At 40.1% G+C, this 12,417-nt stretch overlaps 1 protein-coding gene across 5 annotated transcripts in view; it reads right to left on the bottom strand.

The window, feature by feature from the left end:
- Nucleotides 1–12,417, bottom strand: part of ROBO1 (roundabout guidance receptor 1) — a 1,620,698-nt gene that overhangs the window by 37,105 nt on the left and 1,571,176 nt on the right. For all 5 annotated transcript variants that reach the window (XM_073668214.1, XM_073668217.1, XM_073668213.1 and 2 more), the window contains 3 exons: nucleotides 9,812–9,854; nucleotides 8,094–8,248; nucleotides 3,052–3,387 (listed from right to left, as the gene is read on the bottom strand). In XM_073668214.1, coding sequence (XP_073524315.1) covers nucleotides 3,052–3,387; nucleotides 8,094–8,248; nucleotides 9,812–9,854 — 534 coding nt within the window. The remainder of the gene's footprint in view (nucleotides 1–3,051; nucleotides 3,388–8,093; nucleotides 8,249–9,811; nucleotides 9,855–12,417) is intronic.

Here is a 12,417-nt window from a genome sequence, read left to right as displayed (position 1 = left end):
CCAATCAAGTTCCAAAGAAATTCAAGCTGTCCTGCAGGCTCAGGGTGCATCAGCGTCAGTGCTAACTATCCATTGACTTTTGAAATAAATGAAACACTATGGCAAGAGACCCAGGAGGACCCCAATGCTGACATGGAGACATAAAATAGCTAGAATGCAGTTTGCCAAAATGTAAGTGAGTAAGCCAAAATCCTTCTGGGAAAGCATCTTGTGGACAGATGAGACAAATATAGAGCTTTTTGGTAAAGCATATAATTCTACTGATTACCGAAAATGGAATGAGGTCTACAAAGAAAAGAACACAGTACCTACAGTTAAATATGGTGGAGATTCAAATATGCTTTGGGGTTGTTTTGCTGCCTCCAGCACTGGGTGCCTTCACTGTATGCAAGGCATCATGAAATCTGAAGATTACCAAAGGATTTGGGGTCGCAATGTAGTGCCCAGTGTCAGAAAGCTGGGTTTGCGTCGTAGGTCATGGGTCTCCCAGCAGGACAATGACCCCAAACATACTTCAAGAAGCACCCAGAAATGGTTGGAAATAAAGCACTGTAGAGTTCTGAAGTGGATGCAATGAGTCCGGATCTAAATCCCATTGAACATCTGTGGAGAAATCTTAAAATTGCTGTTGGGAGAAGACAGCCTTCAAATATGAGAGACCTGGAGCAGTTTGCAAAAGAAGAGAGCTCCAAAATTCCAGTTGAAAGGTGTAAGAAGCTTGTTGATGGTCATAGGTAGCGATTGAATGCAGTTATTTATTCCAAAGGGTGTGCAACAAAATATTAAGTTGAGGATGCTAACAATATTGTCTGGCCCATTTTTGGGGTTTTGTGTGAAATTTGCCTTTTTTCTCCTTTTTTTTGTGTTGTTCCAATACACACAAAGGAAATAAACAAAACATAAAAAAACATAAAACAATACTATACGTTTCTGGCATCTTTTCTGGGAGAAATACTTTATTTTCTGGAACAGGAAAAATATATATCTTTGTACCGTGTTAGTCAGTAGATAGAAAAATATTAAGATTTGAGAGTCCTCAGTGGTTGATACCCTTTAATGGCTAACTGAAAAGAAGGTAACAAATTGCAAACTTTCGAGGCTACTTAGGTCTCTTCATCCTTCATCTACCCGCGACTGTTAGAGGCAGAAGATAGCTAAATAAATTAGCCATTATCTTCCAGAAAAGATGTGGACTCAGCTTGCAAGCCCACATCAAATGCATCAAGTGTAGTGACACTACACATAACGGTATGTCCTATGTCGGGAAGGGGCTAAGAGACTGATATGTACCTCATATTCCTTCCAATCATATCCATCTGACTAAAGTATACCTTATATCCATCCTCCTCATTTTGACCTATCTTCTATGAAAATAGCTAAAAATTCATATTGATAATGAGCGGAGTTGCTGATTCCTCCACATTAACACCTGGTAAGATATGAGCATCCAGATAGTGATCTGTGGTTTATTAGACGATCACCGATTGTCCAGAGTCATCCTCAAGAATTAAATATCTCCCCTTCCTTCATCCAATTCCTCACCCACTAGAACATTTAGATCAAATCTTGCCATATTAATTTTTTTTTATTTGATTTTATTTCATCTGTGGTTTATTATTTGCAGCACTAAATTCAGTTGCAAAGGTTATCCTCGTGCTAATTAACTTTTTGACACTGTTAATCTCGATCTTCTGCATTTACATGTATAGTAGCTTGACGGTTCTGATTGAGTCGTAGGAGACTGGGAAAAGCTGTGCTTCTTATTAAAAAGATCTAAGCCCAAGATCCCCAGAAGACTTCACCTTCTAATAAAAAGTAATAATAAGAAGTGGCAAGCACAGAGTTCTCCAGCCAGGCACAGGGGGATGTAATTTTTTTTTAGTATGAGCATGGTGTTAAATATAGAAAAAACATGAATAAATAGAAGCAATGTGCCCATAGATTATAATAATGAGGACAAAGTTTATGAGTTTACATACATCCAGTGACATCATCACTAAGCTATAAAATGACATCAGGTGGCAAACCGCCCAATCAGAAAAGTGCATGCAAGAATTTGATTGGTTGCTTTTGACATGTAGCCAAAAGACCCAAAGTGATCTACAGATGCCCTATTAGATTTTTCATTGATGAAAAATATGTCATCAATTATTTGAGATCCAAGGACAGTCTACATAGCCTATATTGCAATGTAAAAGTCATAGTAATCTGTCAATATCAGTCCTCAAGAAAATAATTCTTTAAGGATGTTTAAGTAGGATCAATCCTCCTAAGCCGTCTATATGGACATGCAAGTCTTAGCTGAATAAAGTAATACCTTGATATGTACAATCTAATGTCTTACTTCAAAGAAATCCACTTTATTCTTAATATGTAAATGAGCTGTTAAGATCTATGAGCCGAACATAGATCTCCCTGAGAATCTGTCTCCAAAGCTCATTTAAAAAAAAGAAGTGAGTTACTAGTGTGATATGTAATAGTCGCTCTCTGCTCTCCTGATCTTACTGCAGAGCTGTGTGCAATTATAACTGACACAGTAAAGTAGAACTGATCTTTGGCTCATTACAAACACATTTGCAGCTGCTGAACTTTCATTGTGCTTCAGCTTCCATCTCACAGGCAGCCAGTGTGGTGGGAAGGGCAGTATAGCAGAGCTGAGAGTAGGGCTACAACTGCATAATAAGACAAAGCTTAGCTCTGCTGTACTGTGCCAGTTATAATCACACACAGCTCTGCAGTGAGATCTGGAGAGAAGAGAGCGGCCATGACACATCACACTGGTAACTCATTCTTTCATTAATAATAAGCTCTGAAGGAAGATTCTCAGGGAGATTCATGTCCAGCCCATAGATCTTAAAAAGATCATTTACCTCCGATTGGCAGGGCCATTCATAATCCGTCATGTGTTCAAAGTTTTAAGTACTCTTCTTCTTGAAGTAAATGTATCCAAAAACAGAAATAATAACATAATCCTTGTTCCTCACAGAAAATATTCTTTCTCCTTCTACAAGGTTAAATGTTCTTGTGTGGGAAGTAGAAAGTTATTATTACCTTTGTTGATTTTATTTTGCTCCATGATGTTGTACTGCATTGGGGCGACTTCCGGTTTATGCTGAGTAGACGGCTTCCAGTGCTTCTCATCCATGTCCCCACTAGATGAGTTGATGTTGTTGCCGATATTTGACTGGATGAGCTGAGTGGTGGCATAAGGAGTTGGTTGGCCGGCCCCACTGACAAAACGACCATCCTTCAGATTGGGGCTATTGAAGGTCTTCATCTCGTTGATTTTGTTGCTGATGTCTACGTCGCTGTAAACACCAGACTCGGGTACCAGCAGGTTGGTTTGTTTGTTGTCCAGTTGGTTGTTGTAATTGGCGATACAATCCGCTGCAGAAAAAAGATAGACTATAGGAGTAAAGCAAAGAACTAAGAATACCTGAAAAATATTGCTTGTGAGGAGGAGGGTCTTAAAGGGAATCTGTCACTACTTTGGAGTTATCAGACCTCTACTATGGGCATAGAAGGTATAGAAAAGTAAATCTATACATACCTGTATGGCCCATAGTAGAGGTTTGATTGCAGAGAAATCTGCTTTTATAAACTCAGTTTTCACAGGCTTGGCGTTAGGGGGACGCCAAGCAGTCCTCGCCTATGTGCTTATTGTTCTCCCAAATCCCCGCCAATATGTTTAATTATCATATCTCCCCCTCCCCTGCACATCACAGGGCCCTGTGACGGGCACTGTGACGTGCATTGTGCTCCCTGACTACCCGGGCTTGCGCAAAGCGCTGCTCACATAGAGCGCGCTTTGCTTCATTCTGGCCCTGACTGCCTGTGCACTGCGCTGCAGGTTTCTATTATGCAGGCGCCGGGGAGTCACTGTCACTTCCCGGCGCCTGCGCAATAGAACCCTGCAGCGCAGTGCACGGAGAGACGATCCGGGATGAAGCAAAGCGCGCTCCACGTGCTTTGTGCATGCCCGGGAAGTCAGGGAGCACAGTGCATGTCACAGGGCCTGTCACAGGTATGTATAGATTTACTTTTCAATACCCTGTATGGCCATAGTAGAGGTCTGATAACTCCAAAGTGGTGACAGATTCCCTTTAAGAATTAACCAATAAGGGCTGTGTCCAAATCGTGTGTGCGATCTATGCCCTATGCTGGGAAAAGCTCCAACCATACAAGCTTAGCATATCGATAGAAATCCATTGCCCCCAAAAATACCAAAAAAGTGTGTATGCCAGAAAAGTTTGTATATCTATAACAGAGATCAGTGAACAATGAAACAGCGGTACTGTTTTCTATAGAGTCATTATAAGGTACATCAACTTTATTCCATAATGCAGTCATGTTATAGTTTGGAGAAATCACAAATGTAGCAAACATTAAAGCAAATTACATAGTGCTATCACCTCAACTGAAAGGGAATGATGAGCCACACTGTGCAGTTTGCATATGCGCTTTGTTTTATGCGCTTTATCATATGCACTTTATAATCTTGCTATATCTGGAACAAAGGCAAAATTAGGCTTCTTTTAGCTGCTACATGACACCACCACACTCCCATCCACCTGCAATAGGAGATTCTGGTGCCCTTATCATATTTTCATCCCATTAAAGAGGATCTGTCACAAGGTCAAAAGTGACCAATTTTTGCTCATTTTTTATTCCCGCTGCTCCCCTGAGTGTTCTGCCTTTTTTCTTTTTTTAAAACTCACCATATGGTTCCAGAGATATGGGACTTTTTATTTAGTGGTGCTTTTCATGGTCTTTACTAAGAGGGCGTGGCTCACAAGGTAATTATGCAGAGCAGCCTAAATACACGTCCCAGAGGATCCTGTGAGCCACGCCCCCTTACTTAAGACCATGTAAAGGTCCACATTTCTAAAACAGTATGGCAGATTAAAAAAGACAAAAAAACTGACTATTCAGGGAAGCAACAGGAATAAAGAAAGACAGTTTAAAGAAGTGGAGACTTTTGACCTGTTGACAGATCCTCTTTAGCATTCCACCATTTATGGAAACCTCATCTCTGTGCACCAAACGGAAAAGTATAAGACCCCAATAACCGCTGTATTCTGCATCTATGCCCTTGACACTAACCAATGGGACACATAAGTGCCCCATACCGGCTGAGAGACTGCGCCTATGCCCTTGACACTAACCAATGGGACACATAAGTGCCCCATACCGGCTGTAGAGACTGCGCCTATGCCCTTGACACTAACCAATCAGATGTTTTATTCAGTACATTTGTATAAATGGTAATTTATTGAAGGTAAAAGAATTGTTGGAAATGGGAAACGGCCAACAAAAACCATTCCCTGAAACCCCATATGGAATTTATAGACTCTGAGATCCATTAGAAGAAAACGACTGGTTTTAAAGAGTAATTAGCGTTAACACATAGACTCCGATATCATTATAAATATGAGATCTGGAGTCATTCAGAGACTTATAAGACTGATTTTTACTGCCACCTAAACCAATACCAGACGGAGCAAGTTCACTGTGTCCAAATCGTAATCACACACAGGTTCGGCTTTGGCAATATAGAACCTGGGAATGTTGGTACCTTCTTGCTGATTAGACTCCGCGCATGTGATATGGAACGCTCTTTACTATGTCTGATGCAGATTAACATTCTTCCATGTCATTTTTCTGTGGAGCTATACGTAACCTATTACCTGCCTCCATAAATGACGGGCTGTGCATTTACTATTTCTGGCAGCAACCTCAGATTTCAGCACAATGAGGGGACATTAACGGTGATCGGCAAAGTGTAAGAGAAGCTTTATTATACCAAGGATTTCAGGACTAAACTCAAGCATTATAGACCCTACAATGTAATAAGGTGCAGCAGTGTGGAGCTAGACATCTTGTCATGTGTAATGATTGGGATAGAGATTGTTTTTTTTTCCATCATAGATTTCAATGGAAAGCTTGCTCTTCACACTGGGTGACACTTTTCAAATCTAGCATAAGGGCTTGTTCTCACGATGCATTTTTTTTCCTTGCATTTTTACATCTGTGGCAATTATTTCGGTTTATTTATTGCAGTTTTTTCCCCCATTGAGCTCAAATTAGCTTACCCCCCCCCCCCAAAAAAAAAATGCATTAAAAATGCATAAAATGCATCAGAAAATGCATAAAAAGGCACCAAAAATGTGCAGAATTTCCACTATGATTTTCTGGCCATAGCCTGCGTTTTTCTTGCAGAAAAAAAATGCATGTAAAAAATTTTGTGTGAACATACCCTAAGTGGAGAATAAGAATAAGCTAACAGTCTTGTTGCTTGCTCTAGTTTTGAGAAATTGTCAGCATATAGTCACAAAACACTGCAGAGCTCCAAATCCTCGATGGAGATATAGATTTAATGAGGTTGTCCACTACTTTAGCACTAATGACCGATCCTTAGAATAGGTCACCAATATCTGATTGGTCGGGGCCCAGCACCCCCGCCAAGCAGATGTTATCGGTGTCGGCAGCAGCCGTCGTCTGGAATTACTTACTTGCTGAGCTGCTCCGTCTTCTGAAAGTGGACGCCGCTGAGTACTGCACATCTGTCTCCTATTCAAATCAATAGGAGGATAGGTCCTAAGGATATGTCACCAATGTCTGATCGCACAGGGTCCGACACCCGGCACCCCCGCCGATCAGCTGCTATCGGTGTCGGCATCAGAGGCCGGAAATACTTGCTTGCACAGCTGGGCGTCTTCTGATAGTGGCCGCCACAAGGTACTACACATCCGTCTCCTATTGATTTGAATAAGAGGTGGATGTGCAGTACCAAGCCCTGGCCACTATCAGAAGACGGAGCAGCTCCGTGAGTATTTCCGGCCAGTGCCGACTCGGATAACATCAGATCAGCGGTGGTGCCAGGTGTCGGCCCCAGACATTGGTGACCTGTCCTAAGGATAGGTCTGCAATCCTAAAGTAGTGGACAATCTCAATAAAAGGTACCAGACAAGAGATGTATGCTGTCCAAATCATTGGTAACATAAATTAGACTTATTGAAGCCGTGTAGATTTTATTCTGAAATGCTGTGGTGTTTCAGAAAATAAATACTTTAAAAAGTCAGCCTGGGAAAGTGCGTCTGACATGACTAGTCTGAAGAAGTGGCTTTTTCCTGCCCTGCTCCCTTTAGACTGACAGATCTATTCCTATACACACAGAAACTCTGTTGAAGTGTAAATCTCCTGTCAAGTTCCCTTTTAAATGATACATTTCAGTTACATGCAGCCACCACTAGAGGGGGTGTGGGAGCTTACTGCATACTATTTTATTATTGGACTAAATGCATGACCAGTATACAGTAAACTCCAACACTCCCTCTAGTGGTGGCAGCAGATTACTGGTATTTTATACCCTAACATTGTGTGTCTATGGGTTTTTGGAGTTTATTTTCAGACGAACAGAGTTCCCGCTACTTTACGGAACTAATGATAATTTTATCTGCACAGCAAAATAAATTCACTTTGAAGAATATATGGGCATATAGGTATATACATTTAGGGCGGCCCATTTGGCAGCTAAGAACTTGCCCGCGGCGATTCCCCACAGCCAGGTATAGCATGCAGCACGATCCTACCTAGAAGTAGAAGACGGCTTTGTCCTTATTAAAGCTTATCGGGGAAGGATAGGGGATTGTGCTCAGCATGGAAGGCATTATACAGACATGCTTACTAAGACAATGAACGCTTGTAAACCCCTCCGCAGTGACAACAAGTGAAGGAGCTATTCAGCTGTACAAGGAGCCACTTCTGGGAATAAGAGGCAGGATTTAACACTGTCTGAATGGAGGAACGGTTGGCCGGACATAGAGTAAATGACATCAAATTTACAGCTCTGGACGATTCCTGATCTCCAGACATTATTCTAGCTTAAAATATCTGTTTCCAGAAATACCAAAGTTCCCCAATAATAAACTCACCACCTTCCTCTTTTGCTATTATCTAAGAAACAGACGTCTTATATTAATCTAAAATAGTGTTTAAAAAAAAAAAGGGAAACAGTTCATTCAGATATTCTTTAAGTCTATGTCGCAGAAACGCATTTTCTACGTTCCATCGTTCCGTTTCCGTGTCCTAACCTGGTCGGCTGTAAGTGGCCAGATTGTTGTCGCTGCTTCCGTTCCCAGATGTGCAGCAATTAATAGGGCATTCGTTGTGGTTGCTACCTGTGTTTGGCCAGGTATCTGCAAGCCAAGGCTGAGCTGCGGGCTCGGCAATATTCAGGAGTCCTGGTCTGCAATACAAAAAGAGAGAAATATATAAGCTACATTCATGTATCATAGCAAATTTGTAAAAAATAAATAAATAAATGGAACACAATAGAGGTACCTTTAATATCCTGTATGCAAATCAGTTAAAACATTTGAGATATTCAAGAAGCATTAATCTGGAATTATTAAAAAAAAAAAACAATAAAAGTATAACCGCCTGAAATAACACATATTACCACCAGATGGCAGAAGTGAGTTGTTCTATTTTACTTTTTTTTTGTAACTTATTTATTTAGGGTCGATTTTTTTTAGTGCAATGTGTGCAAGTTACGAATATGAGGATAATTGACTTTTTTTTTTTTACTTGGAATTGTATAGATAATAAAATGCGTCCTTTTTCAAAAGCGGAGTCAAGAGCATTAAAGAAGCACTCCTCCTCCTCTCATCAGAGTTTGTATCCTCTTAATATATTGCTTACAATTGCTCATTTTGACTTTCTACCCAGCTAATTCTTCTCTTTTCTCTGCTCTATGTAGAAATGGGAAGTCTCTTGTTCCTGCATGAGTCATCCCCCTTTTCCACTCCTGACCCAGCTGCTCCCTCGACCCCTGCCAGGGACTTTTGCAGTGACTTATGACTCATGCAGGTAAAATTGACCTCCTGTTTCTACATAGAGCTTAGAAGGATTCAGCTAGTCACGTGATGTCATAGATCTAATGGAAGAATTAACTGGGTAGAAAGGCAAAATGAGCAATTGTAAGTACACAGTGCTATATAATATGGTGATTGCAATATATTAAGAAGATAAAACGTTGATGGGAGGAGGAGGAGGAGGGGGGCTTCTTTAAGGCATATCTTACAAAATACTTGATTTTTTTTTAAAGATTTTGACATGTTCCGAACAGCTTTGCTCCCATCTGTATAAATAGTCCTGCTTTCATACAACGTCTTAGGTAAAAATTTGTCTGTAAAATGTTGCACCAAAGGGCAAAAATCATGTAGTTTCCAAATCGCAATGAAATATGATGGAACAGTTGATGGAGATTAGGTCAAGAGGACCAAAAGAAGGAGAGGCTTTGCCCTTTAAAATGTATTAAAAATGAAATGTCTATAAGATGAGATCACAAATGTAATATTTTTATTAAAAAAAATAGTTTGCATAATATAAGTAGCTTATAGCTTTATATTTCCAATATTCTGCTTCCTTTTAAAAAAATATCAATTCCTGGCTAAAGTTCGCCCTCTGGTGGCCACACATCATATTACTTATAACTGAGCCATAAAAGTGGCCTCTTCTACACTTAATTATGTGCACATATTCAGTCTGGTAAATAAACACATGTTTGCTGACAGATACAATCGGCGGCATGCTGCTTGCATCACTTAATTATGCCACATATATGCTGAAAACAATACTAAATAATATATGAGAGAGCCCCACGCAGGACGGCATCTTCAAAGGAGACATAAACGGAAGATTTAAGCGTCTCGGTAAAAAAAACAAGAGCCCGCAGCTCATTGTTCACTATAAAAACAGAATGACAGGAGATATGTACATTTTTGGCAGGAAATATATATTTTCTCACCTTCCCGCACTGCTCACGGCTTCCCCGCCTCGCTGGTACGCCACTAAGAAAGAAGAAAGGAGAAAAATCTTAAAGATAAAATGTAGCAATTATTTCAGAAAAAACAAAGTCTGAAGATGGATAATGGTGGCCGGTATTACTCCTGGAGTTTTGGTCAATCAGCAGATGGGAATGTACAATGTATTTCATATATTTAGCATGTCGTCTCCTCCAGAATCTATGCTTTCCCAGGCACCTGATAACAGGAGTGATAAATCTTAAAGATGAAGGACTGAGGCCGGGAATATGACAACTTGTTTTGATGCGAGATTGATCGCTAGGATTCTTGGGTGTCATTTTTTAGCATAATGGATGACTTATTCTGGCCCAAGGACGGCTTGGAAAATTGTCAAGAATATATTCGATAAAAAAAGAAGAACTTGGGTGTTAAATTAAGATACACAAGACTGTCTGTCAAATGTACGTTTCATATATATATATAGATATATACATATACGTGTTTAAAATGTGTTTTTTTTTGTATTCTGTACAGTTATTTATTATCATTGCTTATTAAAATATATATGTAACAATTATTAAATATTTAAATTAATAATGATTTAATAAGTAATTATATCTTTTAAGATTTGTTTTTTAAATAGTTAATGTAAATAAACTAATAATCAAATTGATAATTATTAAGACATATATGTAATAATTATTAAATATTTAAATGTATATTGATTTAATACATTTTTTTCATTTATTATAGATAATAATAAATGTATTATTTTATAAATAAATATAATATAAAGGCATTTATTTAAAAAAAAAAATGAAAATTCATTAATAACAAGTTAAGTTGGTTTTGGCTTCCACTCCTGAGGAAAAATACTGACCGAATACTGATAGTGGGACCGTGGCCTAAGAGGATAAAGAGAGTTCTCTGTCCCTATCCAGAGACAATGGGGTTGCTCCAAACCAATGGTTGTAGGACAAGTCTTCCTAGAGCGGTGATGCCAACATTATGGCACGTGACCGCGATCCTTGTGCCGCCATATGGCGTCGCACTGGATACTTCTTCTAGGGGAGGATGCCTGAATTATACGGCACAATGGCGGGTTATCAGTGATCTGTACAACACATAATAGGCCCCTAATGCCTGATATTGATAGTACTGGGGGCAAATACTATAGTACAGGAGATGGCAATTACCACTGATAAGATTCTATGTAGATAGGAGGGGGAGGGGGAGCTCTGCCTTTACCGCCTCCCTTCTACATAGACGTGTATCAGTAGCAGTCACCATCTCTTAAAATGACGGTTATTCTTTAACGACAACCTGTCATCAGGATTTCGCATGTTGAACTAAAAGTATGGGCATAAAACCTCTGTCCTACTGATTTAATAGGTATCTTCACTGTAAAAATCCATAGCCTGGTTGTGAGTAGGGCTTCAGTAAAATGGCGCCGGTGTCGGCGAATGTGCACATTGATATCCCGACGGTCTTCAGTAAAATGGCGCATACGCAGATTGAGATTGGCTCAATGATGAGCCGAGAACTCAATCTGCTGCCTTGGGCGCTATTTTACTGTAGACCATAGGGGTATCAGTGTGAGCATGCGCGGACATAGGCGCCATTTTACTGAAGCCCACTTACAGGTGGTCGTGTGCAAGCGCTGTCTGCGGTTAGGACAGCGCTGCAGCGAAAATTTAAAACAGTACTAATATACTGACACCACAGGCAGCTGAGGGACTGGAGCAAAGCCGAAGACCCTACTCACAATCCCGCCCACAGGCCCACCCCGAAGACCCTACTCACAATCCCGCCCCAAAGACCCTACTCACAATCCCGATCACAGGCCCGCCCCGAAGACCCTACTCACAATCCCGATCACAGGCCCGCCCCGAAGACCCTACTCACAATCCCGATCACAGGCCCGCCCCGAAGACCCTACTCACAATCCCGCCCACAGGCCCAAAACACGAAGAGCTTATTGCACACAAACTTCTAAAGGGAATTAAAGAACAACCAGGCTATGGATTTTTACAGTGAAGGTACCTATTAAACCAGTAGGACAGCGGCATTATGCGTAATCCTGATGACAGATTCCCTTTAAGGTATGTTCACACATGACGTTTTTGTGCAGAGTTCTGTTTCACAGCCAAAGGGTCTGTGCACACATTAAGCATTTGTTGCAGACATTTCTAAATAAAAAATTTATGTTTCTCGGCAGGAAAAATGCTCTATAAAAAAAATGTCATTTTTGCAGCGTTTTTGTATGCATGTTCTTCCCATTCATTAGAATAGATGAAAATTGCTTTAAGAATTGACATGTTGTAGGTACAAAACAGCTTCAGGAAAAAATAAGCAGCGTGTGTATCAGACTTCAGAACTCTCATTCACTTTTCTGGAACAGTAAAATATTGCGTTTTTTGTGAAAAAAAGTGGGAAAAAACATATGAAAATAGCATCATGTGCACATTCCCAAAACCTTTACTCTTGGCGGTAAAAAACTGCTGAAACGGCTGGCTTTTTTTTTTTTTTGTATTGCTCTTTCTTTTTTTTTTGTTTTGTTGTTTTTTTTTTGTTTTGCGGTGGTTTTTCTTGCTTTGCCGTGTTTTTT

The sequence above is a fragment of the Phyllobates terribilis genome, unplaced genomic scaffold (genome assembly GCF_046119375.1).
Source record: "Phyllobates terribilis strain yellow unplaced genomic scaffold, ASM4611937v1 Scaffold_2__4_contigs__length_985480577, whole genome shotgun sequence".
NCBI classification, from domain to species: Eukaryota; Metazoa; Chordata; class Amphibia; order Anura; family Dendrobatidae; genus Phyllobates; species Phyllobates terribilis.
This window is presented reverse-complemented; position numbering and strand designations above follow the sequence as displayed.